Source organism: Plectrocnemia conspersa, unplaced genomic scaffold, assembly GCF_051122295.1.
Source record: "Plectrocnemia conspersa isolate PC_06_02 unplaced genomic scaffold, ASM5112229v1 ptg000013l, whole genome shotgun sequence".
Lineage (NCBI taxonomy): Eukaryota > Metazoa > Arthropoda > Insecta > Trichoptera > Polycentropodidae > Plectrocnemia > Plectrocnemia conspersa.
The window spans coordinates 1349573-1370114 of NW_028277177.1; the positions used below are offsets into that span (position 1 = coordinate 1349573).

Sequence of the window (20542 nt, forward strand, 5' to 3'; positions counted from 1 at the left end):
CTATTGAGAAGCCATAACAAATGAGAAAGAATTTGAAGCGGAACCGCACATATTTAAGTCTGGGTAAAATATGATATGAAAATGTTAAAGTATAATAATTAAACGAACCTTATTTAATACCAGCATTGCTTTTGACATGGATTTTTGACTTCTGAGAAGAGATAATTGTTTTCTTCGCTCTCCTATTCGGCAAAATTATGTTTATATGTTCCTCATTATATTTGTAATATTATTTAATTTGTTATAATATTATATAAAATCATAGTCTGAACTCCAGATTACCGAACGTTCCCAATGCGACAGCTATGGCACGATTTTATTGCTTTTGACGTGGATTTTTGACTTCTGAGAAGTAATGATTGCGTACTTCTATTGGGCAAAATTTGGTTTTGACACGCTTCATTTAATTCTTACTTATTATAAGTCGTAATATTGATATAAAAAGTCTTAATATAAACGCTACATGAGCTACGCGAGCGTTCCCACTGTGACAGCGCCAAAACGATTTTATTGTTTTTGACGTGGACTTTTGACTTCTGATAAAGCATAATCTCCTATTAGTCAAAATTTGGTTTAGATGTGTTTCATTAAATTCTCACGTATTTTAAGTCGTAATATTGTTATAAAAATTCTTATAATTAACGATTTACACAATTTGTGTTAGCACAGTCAGTTCGAGAGCTATCAGTTTCATCATTATTCATAGTTTAGAAAGAGATGGCAACTTTGAGTTTATGCCAGCTCTAAATCTCATAATACGTTCGATATACACTCCCCCCTCCCCCTCTCAAATTACGTCCCCGTTGAAGGCACTGAAATTGAACTCCATTGCTTTTAAATATAATAACCTTGTATTTTTAATACTGAAAGATTTTTTTGTCACACGATTAAAGATTTTTTTTCTTTTCTTTCCAAAGAAAATTTCTAAAATTTCAGGAATATTTAAAAAAAAATGTTTTTACGATTTTTTTTGTAATTAAATTGATGCAAATTTTTTATTAATAATATTTGAGTAACTAATTTTATTCGATTCGCTTATTTTTGAATCATTTAGTTTATTTAATTCACTTATATTATTTACTTCATCGGTGCACTTTCAGTTATCGTTTTCTTTTCTTTTAATAAAAAAATGTTCTATTGTATTCTGTTTACGTTTTTCACTTATTCTTATTAAAAAAATAAGGATAATTACTTGTTAATCGAATAAAATATATGTAACTATTGAATAGAGAGTATTAAAATAATAAGAGTGCGCGTCACTTGATAATATTAGACTGAAATCTGAAACAAAATTTAATTATTACTCAATCGACGGGTCATTTTTTGTCGCGTGATTTTCACACATCACAGAGTTACATCAATAAAATTATTCCATCAGCCGCTTCTTGCGTGAAAAATTTCGTCATCTACGGTTTAAAACCATAAGAGGCGTGAATATTGGCAGTTTAGTATATGATTTATTGGTTTGCATTGATTTTTACGATTTCTATGTATAAATTATACAAATAAATAATTATATTTTTATACCAGCAAAAATATATCGTCGAGCGTGTAACTATCATACTCCGTTTCTAATCGGTTGTAGTCGCCAAATGGCAAAACGAGCGTTTATCAGTTTTTTTATAGTATATGTATATTTTTTGCATTATCTTAATATCCGTCAGCTCATGACATTTGCTTTACAAAATTTTATACGAAATATTTAATATCAAAATATCTTGTAAATGTACTTGGAAAGTTTATTTCATTGCAATTAAAGTGCCAGGGCGGCGTTCTGTCTCAAAAGGAAGTATCATGGCAAATGTGTCGATTCTAGAGAAAGCTAAGCGCAATTATTTTCATAGCAATCTAATAGTTATCTAGTGATTTTTTTTATGATTTTTAATATTTCAGTTCGACTTTCTGAACATTCACTGTCTAATAAGTAGACAGTAGTAGCCAAGACAAAAAGCAAGTCACAATTAAATTAAAACCATAACAAAAACGCAATGTGTAAGATGATCCAGAGCGTAACCGCAGTCGGTCAAGAAAATCTTTCAAATATAGCATTATAACTACTCACTATAAGTTTATCTCGCACCATTTTTCGCTCTAGGCCATTAATTTTTTTTCTCCGTATCAATCATTGGCAGAGAGTCCATCGATCGCAGCTCACCCGTGTCCCGGGTTTATTTATTTATATAGGGCGCCTCCGATAAGTCGGGCTCCATTTTTTTGTTGCTTTTTCCAAGCTATCAGGCGTTGATCCGCTTTTAGGTTGTCGGATTTACGGGGCGACGAAGAGCTCTAGACCCGGAAGGAAGCTGTATTTGCGGAGTAATCCGACTTGTGTCTTGCAGAGGGCGGGAAGGGCCACTTCCGCCGGTAACAGGTGCCCCCGACGACCCCCGGCTTAATTTATACGGCTTTGCGACCCCAACGAACCGTGCGATACCTTCGTTATGTTTTTCTGCAATCGAACACCGTTCAAGTAAGGTTTTGAAAGGTTTTCGATTAACACAAAAAAAACATCATTCAAATCGAAAAAATATATATCTGAGAAGATTTTCTTTAATTATACACGTAGAAGAAAGTTCTCTATCTGAATATAAGTGAAATCGTAGAAATTGTAGACGAAAAAAATGAAAAGAAAATTGTATAGTTGGGATTTGGACTATTAATATTTTTATATAACTTAAAATCTAAATTTATTTATAGTATTTGCATTTTTGATACCCATTTTTCACTTATTTATACATATCCTCACTTTCGAGTTAGTGGTGTTTTTTTTTTAATTTTAAAACAAAGTGTGTTATTATTTCTTTTTTATATTATGTAAGTTTTCCGTGGGTGCGTCCGTACTGTCTTGAAGCGGGCTTAACTCTGGATTCCGGACGTGGGCGTGGAGCTGAACTGGGACGATATTTAGGCTTTTCTAGGGGGAGGGGAGTCAAAATTTGGCCAGTCAGTAGTCGTTTTTTTAATATTTCTATTTCATTTAAGATTTATATTATTTTATTAAATGATTTTTCTGGACAATTTTAGGAGGTCCCTGATTAGAATCCACGTCAACAGCAGTAAAACCGTGCCGACACTGTCGCTGTGAAAACGTTCGGTTATCTATGCGCAGCTATCTATGCGCAGCACCGACAATTTGTCGGTATTTTTTTTTTATAATTTAAAATACAAGATTAATAATACAGGAAAATACATATATTAAAATTAAGTACAAAAATAAAAATATGATGTTTTATATTAATCGGTGCAATAAAGTTTAGGACTGAAAAACAGCTGTCAGTTGGTCGGCAAGATATAATTTACTCGCCGACCGACCAGTTTATGTTTATGATTCACATTTTATGATTGAGCTATCATGTGAAATGGCAAATGTGTAATTTAGAATGAATTTGTTGCATTTTGAATGGGCTATATATATATTACTCTTGTTTATTTCATAATATGTGACGTAGCGACACATTCACATTTCAACTGACTGATGATGAAAGTTTATTTTCTGACATAGATGGTCGATCGTCAATGACACTTAATGAGAGGTCTTCGTTTCATTTTTTATGTAAAATAAATACATATGTTCTTTTTAACTTGAATTTAGAAGTACTTTTCCTTTCTCCTGTAATATTACAAATAGGTACTTAGAATATTCTCAGGTTCTACATCATCATTTATTATTTAAAGTATTCGTTTCCAAAAGTACTCATTTGACCTTCTAGGTCCGTTGAACCAAGCACTGTCCACTTAGGGATATTCATGTACTTCCGCCTAGATTCGCCATATCGTAATTGCGTCACGTCACAAACAATAACGACCTAAGCCAAGCGAAGCGATAACAAACACACACAAATTTCAGGTTAGACCTCTGCAATAATTACTATTGCGAATTCGGAACGTCTGACCGAAAGTAGCTTCGTTATGCGAGGTCTATTTCTAGACGTATCCGACGGCTCGATCGGGCGAAAAGGGAGAATTTTGCGCGACCCCCGAGGCGGCAGGGAGGTTGGGGTGCTTTCACAGAGTATGGGCATAGCGTGTACCCAGGTGGATGTTTATACGACGATGCTCCGATACATGTGCATAATAAATCGATATTGCACGCCACCGACTGTGACGAGCAGAATAGGGCTACCACCGACTCGATTTATATAATTAATATATAGTCATAAAATATTATCTGTTGACGATTCCTTATAATTTAATTTTGACGGATCAAAAACGGGCGCATTTCTTTTCAGACTTAGAAAGTGTATAAAGAAGATAACCATATCAAAATTAATTAATGTAAATGTCAATCTTAATCCTGACTTTTAATGAATATTTTAAGCGAAGTTGTTTGAGTTTAATGAATATTTATTAAATTAAAATTTAAATGTGGATTATTACATATTTTAAATAAATAGTAACTCTGTATTTTTTTGCTATCTGTGATATACCGTATAGTATTAAAATTAAATTAAGCTATTAGAGATGTAGTTTATTAAAAATGATAAAGTTTTTTGGCGAACAATTTAAAATATCGTTATCAAAATAATAGAAAGCTGTCGATTAAAAAAGGTTATATCATATCTGTTAAAAAATCACCAATGGTTTCAATAGTGGATCAGCAACACGGTTTTCGTCAGTATGTGGATATTTTATTTTTAGCACAAAATTAGTATTCTTTATGAATTGAAATAGCTAATTATTAAATATTTTTTAATTCTTTATATGAACGACCTAGCTCGATTTTAATTACACATCCCGTTATTCATCTATGTAATTAAGAAAATCTAGGAAAACCTTATCCGTTATGGTCGATCAGAATTATAGTTATATAATAGTAAAGATACAGTAGAAAATAAAAAAAAACACTAGGGTTCATAGGGTATTTTTTAGTAATAGACACCAACTTAAACCCCACGTCTATCGTGATGAATTTTTACTTCTGAAAAAGGATAATTGTTTTTTACGCTCTCCTATTGGTCAAAATTCGGTTTCTATGCTTTTCATTCGATTCTCACTCTTTGGAAGTCATAATATTGTAATAAAAAGTCTGAACATAAATGCAAGATAACCAAGCGTTTCTACTGTGATGGCGATGAAACGATTTTTTTGCTTTTGACGTAGATTTTTGACTTCTGAGAAGAGATATTTTTTTTGCGCTTTTCTATCGGTCAAAATTCGGTTTATATGTTTATCATTCGATTTTCACTTATTTTTAAGTCATAATATGAGCGCTATATAACTGAACGTTTCTACTGCAGTGACGACAGAACGATTTTATAGCTTTTGACATGAATTTGTAACTTCTGAGAAGAGATAATTGTTCTTTGTGCTATCCTATTGATCAATATTCGGTTTATATGTTCTTTATTATATTTTCACTTATTTTTAAGTCGTAATATTGCTATAAAAAAATCCTAATATGAACGCTAGATAACCGAGCGTTTTTACTGCGACTGAGACGGAATGATTTTATTGCTTTTGCCGCAAATTTTCGATTTCTGAGAAGGGATAATTGTTTTTTGAGCTCTCCTATTGGTCATAATTTGGTTTAGATATGCTTCATTTGATTCTCACATATTGTAAGTAGTAATATTGCTATAAAAAGTCTAAATCTATATTCCATACAGATATTAATGTTTTTATTTTTCCATCATGTCTGGGAGATCGGAATTAGTGATTATTATATACATAATTATAATTCCGATTGATCGTCACATATTAGGTTTTCCTAGATTTTCTTAATTTCACGGATGAATATTATGATGAATTATTAAAATTGAGCTAGGTCCCGGTAGCGGCATTCTAATTTTTATTTAAAAAAATGCGCTATTATTAAAAAAAACCGGCCGTGTCACCGGTTCCTATACTTTTTCAGTCTGATGGTTAATACTTACTTGTAGGTATTCATTATATCTGATTGACTTATCCAGTTGGTACAAACTTACTCCGTTGTAACGCATTGGGCTTACGCCTGTCAGATTACAACGGAAGATTTAATAAAATAAATAATAAAAAAAAAACTATATGAATTAGAAAATAAAAAATATGAACGCTAGATTACTGAGCGTTTCCATTGCGACGTCACGATTTTATTGCTTTTGACGTGGCATGCATGTCATTTAATGAAATACAATGCATCTTAATAAAAATAGAAATATTAAAAAAACGACCACTGAACGGCCAACTTTTGCCGCTGCACCCCCCCCCCCTTGGAAAAAGCTGAAATTACGACCCTGCGTCGAGTTTTTATTTATTCCGTAATTTCTAGATAGATTATTATAAGAAACCATTAATTTTGAAAAATAACCAGTACATCTGATGCTATCCAACTGTAAATAAATACTGTCTGTGACAGCCCTGATGCAATACACCTGTACTCGGTGCCCCTACCCTGCCTCGCCGCGTATCCGACAGGTGTTTAATCAGCCAACTTGGTTTATCAGTGTGGAACGGCGCGCGCAGCGGCAGCCCGCGCCTGAACCTAACCTAAAATCGAAGTATACCTGCACCGCCGGTATATCGATCGCTCGCGCCTAAAATTGGATTATCTTATCGCACTCGTACGAGTTCTTTATTCGCCCGGCGTAAAATTATGCCTAAGATAAGATAGTCGGCTGAATCGAACGTTGATTTCCGCAACCGTTTTAATTTGAACACACAAAAACGTACACACCGGTGTTGCGCATGCGCAGACGATTTGTATAGATTGCTTTTCGCCGGAAAGATGCATCAGATAGGAGTGTGATTTATCGGAAAAGTGCGAAACAAGATGGCGGAAGCCGAGAGCGTTGTGACGATCGATGATCTTCCGATTACTTTTCAGGTATTCAAAAATATATATTGTGTGATGAATGACATTTTATATCTAATGTTTTTCTACATATTGATAATATGCTAAAACTATATATTGATAGTATAGAAATTCTGATTTTATATTATTCAAAAATGTTGAAAACAATATAATATAAAATTTCTTTTGTTTCGTTTAAAAATATATGTATATGCATAGACAGGTGGAGGCACTTGTCCCCTCTTGATTTTGGCAGAAAAATAATTGTCATTTAATGAAATACTATGATTCTGATATAAAATAAAAAATTAAAAAAATTAAATTACGTCAATAAATCTAAACCAGAAATTCTCGAATTATCCCTTAAAAAAATCAATCCCGAAAATATTTTTCAAATGTGTACTTTCGGTATAATCATATCGGAATACATTTACACTGGTGCTAGTAAAATTATATGATTTCAACTTTTCCACACGTAGTAATATTTACAAACTCTATTTACATTTCATGTTACAGTGAATATGTATTTTTCAATGCAAATATATTTTCTCTAGTGAAATCCAAATACATTTTCACTAGTAGATATATATATATATATGTTTCTATTAGCAAAAATATAATTAGTATCTGTTATGAAATTCAATTTGACAGTTGCGAAACATCCATTTTCTGCTCAAACCCAAACCAAACTTATAAGATTTTTATTTAATTAATTTATGTAATTCCGCATGAGTAAGAAATAATTTATTCTGCGGTTACAATTTGATACATCAAAATTATAAATTTATGGCAATAATAATGGGGCACCCCAATAAATGTGTTATATCTTAAAAATCGTGAAAATATAAATAAAAAAACAATTAACGTTGTTTAAAGTGTCTATTTTAATCTTATTTTTAATATTCAGTAGGCATACCTTAGCTTTAATTACAGCTGCACCCCTTTTTGGCATACTAATGACTTTCAGGTGGATGGAGACAATTTTCCCATTCCATCTGCAATTTTTCTCAATTTAGCTCAATTTTAGATTTGCATTGTGTTTTAATTTTGCCCATAAATTCTCTATAGATCGCTTTGATGCAAACCAAAAAATGTTTTCTTGTTAGAATCGGATTGTATCATGTTTTGTGCTTGGAAATATTTTCCAATAGAAATCTAATAAAGTAGATTTCAACATTGAAATATAAATGTCATTATTAATTCTACCCTCGCAAGTGTACATGTTTCATACCCTTGCTGCTGCCGTGCAACCCCAGACCATAACACTTCCGCCACAATATTTGACTTTGGGTACTACGCAATCAGCTAGATATTCTTTATCGATTCTTCAACGCACGTGTACTACACAAAAGGTCGCAAAAACTTACAAAAATGTTTAAAAAAGAGTATGATTATTTTAAATAATATTTCTTAAGAATTTTTTGAATAAATTAAGTTTTTAATATTTTTTTGATATTAATCAATTTTAGTTTAATGCTTACTGATTAAGAATAACAATTGTGAAGATCATAAAAAATAATGTTACATTTCTAGTTTCTTTAGAAAGTTAATCGTTACTTGGAAAACAAGATTGTTTAATTAATATTGAATATCTTCTATAATTTCTATATGTAGGATTAAATTATTTCATTATTATAATAACGATAAATAAGATGGTTGTAAAGTTACTTTTCAATATCAACTATTTGAGATATTTTAGATTTTATATGTCTATAATAACGTTTTTTTATATAATAATTTGCCATGTATTTGCTTATAATTATTATTATATTTAGTTGTATTTTGATTTGATATAATTTTTATTTATTATAATATATCTTTATATATTTTTTCTTAGCCTTTTGAGTAGTGTTTGTTAATTTATTTTACATATATTTTATATATTTTTCGGTTTTTGTGGATTTTTTTAATATTAATTTAGAGCCTCTCAATATTTTTTTATAAAATTTACATAACATATTTTTTAAATCTTTTACATCAAATTAAATTTTAAAAAATATTATATAAATACAATGTTTTTTTATTTATTATTTATTCAGTTACATATGTAAATATATAACTATTTATGGTACCTCAAAACAGTTCAAGGTCGACCGCCGTACATGTACGGCGATACCTCTCAAAGGGTTAAGGATGTCTTGAAACGTATTTGTTGTTTATTTATTTATTTATAAATTTGGGGAAATGATGTATTTATTTACGTATAGATACAAATTAATTATTTACACATGTAGCTTTTTAATAAAAATATGTGTAATTAGTTTCAAATTTATATTTTCTTTAACGGTTTGTAAATATGAAAACATTCGTTATAATTTAAATTATATGTAATTTCATACGGGAGCAATATTTTTCATAAATTTATTTCTATTTAAATATAATATAATATATTTATACCTTTCATGGGTGCTGGTATTTACGAATATAATTAACTGTCGGAGGATAAATTGTCACCGAAACAAATATTCAGGCTGTGCGTCTTATTTTGTAGTTCCATCTAATATTCTAAGTAATTAAGTATTAAATTGATTAGCTATAAATAAGTCTTTTGAACTTATAAAGTTATAAGTTTTATGAAGAAAACATCTGAGATTTTCTTATTTGCGTGCGAACTTGACCTTTGCGTCGAGCTTCGAAAGACCAGCGAAACACTGTTTGATTTTTTAAGCATTATTTTTTGCATATTTCTAACAAATATGCCCTTTCCGCATCCGCACTTCACTGAAACCAACTGTATAAGAACGAGCAGGAAGCTTCAAAAATATTGGTCATTAAAAAAGTTTCGTTGGGCATGTCTTGAATAAATCAGAGCAAGTGGTATGGTCGTTTTAAAAATAGTTGAACGTCAATTGATAGTAGTTTAATCACCAAAACTCCTGAAACAACCAATAAAATGCAGCATTATAATGGCGGTTAGAGAGATTTAAAATGCAGTGAATATTTCGTATGTTTTTGGCATAAAGTACAGTCAATTCAAGACTGTTAATCGTTAAAGTTTGGAAGGATTATCTTAAAATAAAATCATTTTTTAGAATAAGTGTTTTCTGTACATATGCATTATACCAATGAAATTTATGTTTATTTTTTTAATTAAATATCGAGCATATGTACACCTCTTGACAACTCTTACACAAAAAAAATAGACAAGATTCGCGGTTCTTCCTGTATCAGATAATATGGAATAACGGCTTATGTCAGCCGTATTTCACGTTTTTTTGTGATTACGTCCAACTCGTCGCATTTACGTCGTTGTATTACACAAAAATGGCGACAGAACCCGTGACCGTGTCCGTTCAGCTCCGCGTGACCGCTTCCGGTCGACCACTTCCGATCCAACCGTGCAAACGCACTTCCGACAAGGCCGTGTCGCGTGCACGAATTTCATCTGATGCTCGTTCGACCGAAAACGTATTGTTCGATTGCCCGTTAATAATTTTATTATGCCTCCGGGGGTTTTTGGAATATTCCGCAAACAAAGTGAGATGGCTTAATGGATTTTTTTGGGATCCCTTATCTGGTGTTTTTGTGACCTATTTTTGGTCTTTCGCTAATAAATTTAATACCGTCATGGTAAATTTGATTTAAAAATGTTAAATGGTATAGGTAAATTTTTTTGTGCGATTGTTAATTATAAATGTAAAAAGCAAAAGTATATCTAGAAACACGAAAAATCGAGCGTCCGGTGTAAGTATTTGACTGCTTGCTGCGGTTCCTCGCGATAGTGATATACAGACAACCCTAAGTATATTATATTATATAAAGTTTAATATTTTGTAATTAACAATATTTATTTAATTCGTTATATAAATACTAATAATAAAGATATAATTCTTTCATCTATTAGTCAATCTAAAAATCCCATCCTTTTACAAATCTTCATGTTTTAAGGGAAACGACTTATAATCAGGAATGTATTGACTTATTTTTTACCATTAACATAATTTTTTTTTCTTATTGAATCTACTCCGGTTCAATTTATCTAATCACAAAAATTAGTCTTATTACCTATTATTCATATATAATTTATTTAGGGTATACCCTGTATCCGTTCTAGATGTTGGAACCACTACCTTAAAAAAAACCATCCAAGAATGCAATGACAAAAGAACGAATGTTTCACTTTATGCTTGTAAATAGTATTTGGTTAATTGTTCACTATTGTAATTCACACAATACCAATGGCTCTCAACATATTTTTAATCACACGGAATTTATTGCTGTTTTTTTTATTATTTTTCCTAAATATTCAAGATGTAGAAGAACGATTAAAAGATTGGAATGGTTGGTTATAAAAGAAATATTGGAGATGAATGTTTTAGTAGTTATATATAAGTTAAAAAATAATATCCCTTCAGAGTATTTTAATAAGTATTTACTAAGAAAAGTATGTACATACATTTAATAGTGATAATTTAAGGGTAGATAGGTATAAAAAAAAGTATGTTAATGGTATGTTTTATATGTGTCTTGTTTGTATTTATTGTATAAATAAATAAATAAATATTGATGTATTACACAATAAAACATGTTATTTAACCCTAAACCTTTCTTTAACGCTAACAAATTGATATATCAGATTTCGGCAACAAAAGGGTTAAACTACAACAACGCTACAAAAGTGATTGTAATAGAGAAGTTATCTGTACCTTAGATAGACAATATTCGTGTGCCAAATCCTATTTCGATACACCATAATATAAAGGTTATTTCATTTCAGTAAAAACCGATATATCGGATTTCAACAACCAGATGGTTAATATCCCACCATTAACCTAGTATAACCTTTTTAGGTACAATTCTGAGTTAAAATGGATGATTTTATAAGGGTTGGCTAGTGTGAATGTAGATTATATACAAGTAATTTTCAATACGTATTACAATTTGATCCAATAATGGTCCACGATTTTTCATAATACAGCACTCAAACGCTGAACTTTGACTCAATCCTCAGTTTATAACGTGTGATATTGTGTGATGCCTTTATTCCAATGATACATTCCCGGAGCAGAAATTATAAGTCCAAGTTAGTTTTTACTACTGAATATTTGTTTTAAGTAGGTGTAGCTGCACTACTTTAATTATATTTATCTAAGATGATTTTATTTTTGCCGTATAAAAAAAAATTTGGGGTTGTTACACGACCGAAGACTATAGTGACAAAAACCAGTACCATAACAAAATATGACGATTAAAAAAGTGACTTTAAGTAATAAATTTCGCATCAATAATACTGTATTAGTTATTCAGCACTCATAGGCTTTGTCACTATCTTAAGGTTATGGCGTGAATTATCACTCATTTTTTCTGCTAATTTTTAGAAGTTTAAACAGCAGTTATTTTTTTTGCAATTTATCTTGAGATCAACGGCGATTATGAACATCTCATTAATTACCAGTACAGAATTCACCTCTTCCCAGAGATCGTATCATTAAATTCCCAGAAAAAAATTCACATTCCATTTTTTTTATATTAAGCATATATTTTAGGTAACTGTATTTGGATTACTTTTTTTGATAATATTTTTTTCTTTTAACCAGTGAAAAATATTGATATTGTTACACGACCGAAGACAAAATAAAACTAACCTGCAGATATGTAGAGATTATATACTAGTATAAAAATGCAATTCAGTAATAATCCGGTGCGTACGGTGAGATATATTCCCTTTCGCTCGCTCGCGTGACGAGAGTGAGTAAGAAAAAGTGGACGTGCGGAACGCATGTAACGCACACCCTTATCTCTCACTCAACTCGTCACTTAGAACGCGAGCGAGCGAAAGGGAATATGTCTCACCATACGCACCTGGTAAATATATAATAATTATCAAAATATAAGAAAGTAGTATTTAAATTATTAGAGATACACTGAGAATTTTCATATTTTTTATACCACAAGTATTATTTATAAACTACTCAAAAAATATAAATAGCTTATATTTATTTACTAATAAAAGCATATATGTATACAAACATGTGTTTAATCATTTATTAATTCTAGTGTATTTATTTTTACAGTATTAAAGTTAGTAATTTCAAAAAAAATAATTTAGTAAGTTCTAAACTGTAACATATACCGTAATACTAGTCGCATAAAAGATCTGGCTGAACTCCTGGATTCCGGAATGCTTAGCTGGACCAGGTCTGACTTAAAGTTTTTAGGAAATCAGCTGCATTCTCATACTTATTATAGTTGTTTCGATCATACACGGCGTAGCTTTGTATGTGTTCTACTGAACTTGCTTGTTCCAAGTTGGAAGCGAAGTGAGTTTAGTAATCCGCATTCACGCTTATATTTAAAGAAAATCTTTCGGCTATTTTAATCTTGATTGTATGGCCAATGTGATGGTTTAGTGCTGGGAATAAATTATGGGATATTATCTACTAAATATCTAGTTAAAATTTTCTTTAAAATTGGTAGAATTGGCAATGGTCTATTAACTGCAATATTTTTTATTACTTTAGGCGCATTTAATCGACCGACCGATTTTTTTTGTATGACCATCATGACGCATTGGGGAAACCTGTCAAGTCGTGACTTTTGTATGACTGACCGATTTTTTTTGTATGTACCATCATGACGCATTGGGGAAACCTGTCAAGTCGTGATGGTCAGATTTGTAATAAAAATATATAATAATTTCTAGCGTTGTTTAATATATTAAATTAAAGTTCGTAGATTTGAATCTCACACAAATCCAATAATTATTGATTTTTTATTATGCGTGTAGGAAATCGATGATTATATTTATTAATTCCAAATTGTACTTTTTTATTACCTCAGGAATTATTATCTAGTATTTTTATATGAATAATATCAAATGAATGTTTTGAAATAATCGACTTGAATGTTTGATATTAAGAGCTAAATAAACGTTAGGTTATTGAGTGGTGGGAGTATGGAAAATCAGGTGCTACGTGTTGAGTTAAATTAATTTTGCGTAAGATTTTAGAATATTATAATGAAATAAAAAATGGCTTTTAGGTAATTTTATTAGCTAATATTATTAACGTCTTGTATGTGAAAAATGATAGCAATAATCATCAAGACGGTTTATGTAATATTTGTAGCTGCAATATAAAAAATCGAAAGGCAGTTTTTAGATTAGAAAATCAAATTATACGTTATGAACCATGAAATCAATAACTTATATATTTCTTGTTAATTTAAAATAGTAGTTTTTGAGGAGAAATAAATAAAAATTTTCAATTTCAGAATCCTATATTTTTATTTCCTATACTGAACTAGAGTATTTATTATCTTTATAATTATGATAATATAATTAGATACTCGAGTTTATTAAGTAATATATTTGACTCGTTTCATTATTTATATCCTCCACTGATAGCACGCAATAAAATATTGTATGTACACATAATTCTGAGTGTTTGTGAGTAACAATCAATAAACCGGTGATTAAATCTCCGATAATTTTGCTTGTGTAGTGCAAATTCATGGCAACACGTAACACAAAGGCTTTTCGCAATGACTTATTTCGTAACAATTATGAGTCATGCTGTAGATTGTTCTCGTGTGATACGCTCGTTAAAAAACGAATATTCATTAAAATCTCTCTCTGCGTTGGGTACTTATTAAAAATTACCGAGCAATGACATTATGTACCTGTTCGTTTGAGGTATCATATTTTACATTAATCCTGACATATCCAATGGCCTTGCCAATTAGTCCGTATAATAATTAAGTTAGTTATGAAGATAGGGACATGGAATCAAATTATCATAATTATTTTAATGCATAAGATATTTTTTGTTAATATTTGTATTGTTAAAATAAGTAGATACAAGCTCATATAATTAGAGCAAATTCAATATTAGATATTAGATTAAGACAATTTACTTTATGAAGCACTATTAAAATTGAGACAGAATTGTCGTGTAAGAGAATTGAACCTTTTTACTCACCAGATTGCAGTTATTAGGATAATTTGTCGATTTCTTGCCGATAGCTCTCAACTGTGGTTTTGCCTAGGTTGAAAAAATGTAGTAAATAATACTATCCACGGCGACATTAATTCACTACGTCGTATTTAAATTAAAAATTAGCAAAATACGCAGAATTTCACAATAACATTCATACTTTCAAGTCATTAATTAGCAAAAAAAAATCTTTAAACTTGTTAAAAAAATCAATTATAGCCTCTCATTAAAAAATAGTTTGAATTACCGTTGTAATTATGAGACGGTCGCCTAACGCGGGACCTTAAAACAAGTATTCACAAAGGGAGTAATCTAAGGTGGAGTTAGACACAATTGGCAAACATTATAAAACATCACTAGAAGAACGGTAATCATACATCACTAACAGAATCACTCGACAGACTCGCCAATTCAACTATGCCGCCCGATACTATAATAAATATTGAAATATTGTCATTTTAATGTATCAGTATTGGTATTTTGCTGTCTAAAAATCATATTTAATAACGATATTAGAAGCAGCAGTAGCAACATATGTAGATATCTTTGGAAAAAATCTATTATGATTGGTTTAAACTATCTTGAATTTTGAGGTAAATAATCAGATTATATTAGACCCAATTTTTTGTATCTTTTGATCAAAATATTTATCTTTATCAATTTTATTTAAGATTGATGCCGCAATCATTAAATTTTAATGCATTAACGAATTATATTCTTGATAAACGGAAAATAATATAGTATTTTAGTTCGACCAACAAGTCTAGTGAAGATAAATACGAACTAATACCTTTATCTATTTGATTTCTGCTTTAAACACCGTATACTTTGAATCCAAAACATACACGATAATATATCTTCAGATTGGTATTAATCACATGTTTGCTGGTTGAGTGTTATTATTAGAATATCAACATAATTTAGTGTAGTTGCATATAATAAAATTCACTGATGCAAATAATCACTTTATATGTGGTTTTGTCTACACTTTGCTACAAAAATAAGCTTTCAACGACCAGGAATTGTAATTATATCATCTTTCCATTTTTTTGATAGTCTTATATTTTTAATATGACAGCTATTTTATAAAACAAAGGAACAAAACATATTTTTTTTAAATATATCTTTTTAATAATAAATATAATACATTAGTAATTAAAATTTGTTAAAAACATAGAAAATGGGGTACTAAGGTACCTCGCTTTGTTCAAGCATAGCTATAATATATAATACATATATATAAATTGCTCTCGTTTCTAAACGATTATTTTTTATGCATTTTAATGAGCTATTATTAAGACATAACACTCGAGATTTAGAATTAATGGTATATTTACTATTTTTATTAAAATATATGTACATAAATGCAATTGTTCATATGTAATATATAAATTAATAATCTGAAAAACATGTATTCTAATTAATCTTGACTCATAATCCTCACTTTGTATTCGTTCGACTGCTTCCAAAGCGTACATAGAAAAATCCAGTTTCGTTTTTAATTCGCATTTATATTACAACAAGAGCAAAAACAACACTATACATTTCTATAAAATACGACCGTTTGTGTATTAATTAAATTGTAAATTTTTACATTCGCATGCAATATTTATGAGTTTCGTTCCAGAGTAATAATAAATGGAATTCAGCAGAGGGTTTAATTATTATATAATTGGTCTTGTGTGCACAAAGATAAAGATTGTAACGGCTTTTATAAAAACACATGCGATAAAATAGTCTGATTGATCAGCTGTCAGATTATAAAAAAGAAAAATATTTTTTCCATCAATAGCTGCAAACAATTCGTTTTCAATAAATGGTTGAACTCAATCGTACTTTTTGCGAAAAATAATTAAAAAGGGGTTATAGTAGAGTATTTCTTTGTAGTCGCACTTTAATCTCGTTTCTTTATATATTTTAATTTCAAGTTCTTAATTAAGATTCAGTACAACAGTAGCAACATTTAGGGTTATTTAAAAACAATATTACATTTACTATTCGCGATTAACTGACGTAAAATATTTTGAACGATCAACACCAGTATACTATAATCATAATTTTAAATTTTATGCAATGTAAAATTAATTTTAATATACATATCTCACAGGTGCTTTAAAAAATAGCGACGGAAAGTCTTCACTGGCGTGTCGAGTTGTATTATTGTCGTCTATGCTTTCGGTGGAGCAGCTGGGATTGTCATGACATGTTCTCGCGATGCTATCTAAATGATCCGCTGGTGTCTGTGACTCCGTGACGTCTCTCTCATGTCACATATTGGTTCGAGACAGCTCTGGCGAATCACAGATTCGCTTTGTTGTCGAGAAAATTACATCGCTTCTATAACACACCCCCAAAATATGTTAACGCCCTAAGATAAAACAGTTCAGATTGTTACTCTGGCGATCGGTAACCAGAGTTAAAAGAACGATAGTAATATGCGCAGGGTATAATGTATTTTCTAGCGCGATAGGTGATTAATGTTTCGGAGCGAATGTGCTATTCAATAGTTCGTTCTTAATTTCCAATTATTGTCTGTGTTGATGGATGTAAAACACTGCAGAAACGTGTTTTAAGAAATGCATATCATTTGAAGAATGTAAATATCTTTATAATTCAATAAACACAGATATACCACCGCTAATATCTAAAAACAATAATGCTAATCAGAAGATGGTAAAGATGCTGGCCAACCTCTTTTGAAAACTTTATACAGTGACACAAAATTATTTCCACTCACAAGGGCATATAAAAGTCATACGTGTGATTTTTTAACTAATTATTTATTTTATTAATTAATTGTGGTTTATAACATAAACAGAATATAAAAAAATACTTTAATATTATAATTTATTATATTGAGGAAGCCCGCTACATTTTTATTTTTGCGGATTGCCCTGTGAATATTATTATACTAATTCACACCTCCGTACAATATTCCCCTGGCCGTACTCGTTTTCTTATATGTACTTATCTATCCATAAACTATTTTTATTTCTAGTAATAAATCTATATGCATTTTTCATTTATTATTAAATACTTATTAAACAGTAAAACATTTATTTTCAATAGTTCTTGAATATCTAACTATTCTAATCTCTTGAGTAACAATAAAAAAATTAATATAAAATTAAAATTAAATTAATTAACATAGTAAATATAAAAATACCAAAGATTTCAGAAACATTTCTTAAGATATGCGTAGCATTTCGAGCATAATAATGGTTTAAAAAATATAAAAAAAAACATATACCACCACTAAAAACTCAAAAAATATAGCAATACCAATCAGGAGAAAGCTGAAATGCTTGCCAACGCATTTTTGAAATTTTATAAATTATTTTCGTCGCAAAACCGATCAAAACATATTCAAATGGCTTTCACTACTTATTTAAAATATTTAATTTGTATTTATAATTTGTGTATCTCTAAACAATAAAGATTCATTAAATTAAAAAAGTTTAAATTTTGATCAATTTGCCTATTGCTTAAGTTAAGCAAAAAGTAATAAAATTTTATTGCGCTTAAAATATTATAAACGAAAATTGGATTATTTATCAAAAACTTTTTTACAGTAATATTTTTATTCAACGTGAATCACACCAAATACAATTTATAGTACAAACAAGCTTATTCAATGTATGCATAATGTATACGGATTAAATATCCAAATGTTGTATGTAGTGTGACGCTGTTTTGACGTATGTTCTCATTGTGATTCCTATTTCATACACTTGTATACACGGTATTAAATTGCTTCGAGTTTTTGCGGCATTGACAAGGTTAGTTGCTGACAGCAAACACAAATGTTTAACCATTACGTATGTTTCAGGTCAAATATCTTGGCCAGCACGATGCCGGCGGACTTTGGGGCATAAAACACACTAGAAGACCAGTTGACAATATGGTATCCGCAGCCAAAAACCTTCCTTCAAGTATGTTTTTTTTACTTCATAAATAATTTGATGCAAATACATAAAATTCTTCTCCAATTCCAGATCAAGTCCTGCCAATGATAGAACTAGAAGTGTCTACGGAAGGCGTTCGTATAGAATCTACATCGACAATAAAGCGAATGACTATGATTCAGAACAATTTTAAGATTGAATCCATATCTTATGGTGTTCAAGATCTCATTTACACTAGGGTATTCTCAATGATTGTCGTCAAAGATGTGGATCCTATGCATAAGATAAATCCATTTGAATGCCACGCTTTTGTATGTGATTCAAAGTAAGTGTTCTACTTTATAGCAAATCGTCATATTGACATACCTCGAGACATCCAACAATAACTGTCAACTTTAAATAATCATATTTTCTTATTCCAATACAATGATCGTGTCTGTAGAAAAATACATAAAAGGTTGTGTAAATTAACTAAAAGTTTTATATATACATACATAAGTATCAGGCGCGTACGGTGAGATACATTCCCTCTCGCTCGCTCGCGTGTTAGGTATTCTAAAAAATATTTTAGAAAAAAGTAATAATTTGTTTAAATATTCAATTAAATTTAAAAAAACATAATGCTTTTGCCATACTTAAGTTTTTTAACGTATTTGTGAAAAGTACTAATTTTAACGTTTTTTTTTAGAAACTCAGCTAGAAAACTGACATATGCTTTAGCAGCAGCTTTTCAAGAATACTCTGAAAGAGTTAAGAAGTCACAAATGGAATCACTAGCTTCTAAACAAACAGGAGGTAATTTAATTTTTTTTACGTAACAATTTATATTAATAATTATATTTAATATATAATTCCTGTTGTTCCAGAAGAAAATGTTGAACCACCTAAGGAATTTTACATGAAGAAGAAATTCGCTATTGATTTGAGGACTCCTGAGGAAATTCAAGCTGATATGGATGCAGAAACGGAGGCATAAATATTCAAGATGTATATATATAACTTAAGAACCAAAGAATATTATTCCAGTGGATAGTATAGATTACCAAATTCTAAGACCAAATCAAAAGAATAGTATTTTAGCAAAGCGTGTTATGATAATGGATCACTATATTTTATATTTATTATATAAAAAATGTAGAAGTAAATTTATTCTATGATATATAACCAAAGGAGTATCATATATTATATATGTATTTAAATATGTTTATCATAAATTATTAAAATAATATGATTTTTATAGCGTATTTTAATTTTTAATAAGAAATACAAATATATGATTTAATATTTCAGCCATTAAAAATTGATTCTTATGAATTATTTTCACAGTATAATGGATCTTAGTTTAGATCTATTTGACGGTGATGGTGACGAGTGGAAATTTGACACAGATTGAGCCACTACAATAGCATTTTTTAGAGATTTACATGTCATTTAATTTGTTACGAATGGGATGTTACGATGAAACACCGGCCGTTGTTATCCGTCAAGGTTCACCAAAAGAATTTTGCTGCCCCCTGCCGCCGCTACGTCAATGTTAACAGAGTGCCGCTAATTTTTGGCCATACTGAAATAAAAAAAAAGAAATCAATAACATATTTATTTATTTTATTAATTTATTTAGCAAATATATCTATTTTTACACTAAGCAAGTTTAAATGATGCATATAATACATATAAAACATAATATAAACATAAACAGAAAATAAAAAAAATGCTTAATGTTATAATTTAATTCAGGATACCCGCTACATATAAATATATAAAACAGTTATTTAAAAAAATATTTTATAAAAATAATTACACCATCTGTTGTCGAATCTATGCATTTTAATAAATAATTCAAAATATAACGATTTTTTATATAAATAAATAAAAACAAAAAATAGTGTCATCTGTTGTCTCAGATAAAAAATAATTTTTGTTTATTAACGATT

General features: G+C 29.8%; 1 protein-coding gene across 2 annotated transcripts; it reads left to right on the plus strand.

Moving 5' to 3' along the window:
- The first annotated feature begins 6420 nt into the window (after positions 1-6420).
- LOC148226902 (low density lipoprotein receptor adapter protein 1) lies at positions 6421-19845 on the plus strand. Of its 2 annotated transcripts, none has more exons than XM_088202235.1 (5): positions 6421-6802; positions 18533-18635; positions 18699-18933; positions 19297-19403; positions 19475-19845. In XM_088202235.1, the coding sequence occupies exons 1-5, from the start codon at positions 6749-6751 to the stop codon at positions 19582-19584; spliced, it is 609 nt and encodes a 202-aa protein (XP_088058361.1). In that variant the 5' UTR covers positions 6421-6748; the 3' UTR covers positions 19585-19845. The 2 variants fall into 2 exon arrangements, with proteins under 2 accessions (XP_088058361.1, XP_088058362.1); XM_088202236.1 differs by having other exon boundaries at positions 6602-6802; positions 19478-19845.
- The last annotated feature ends 697 nt before the right edge of the window (positions 19846-20542 follow it).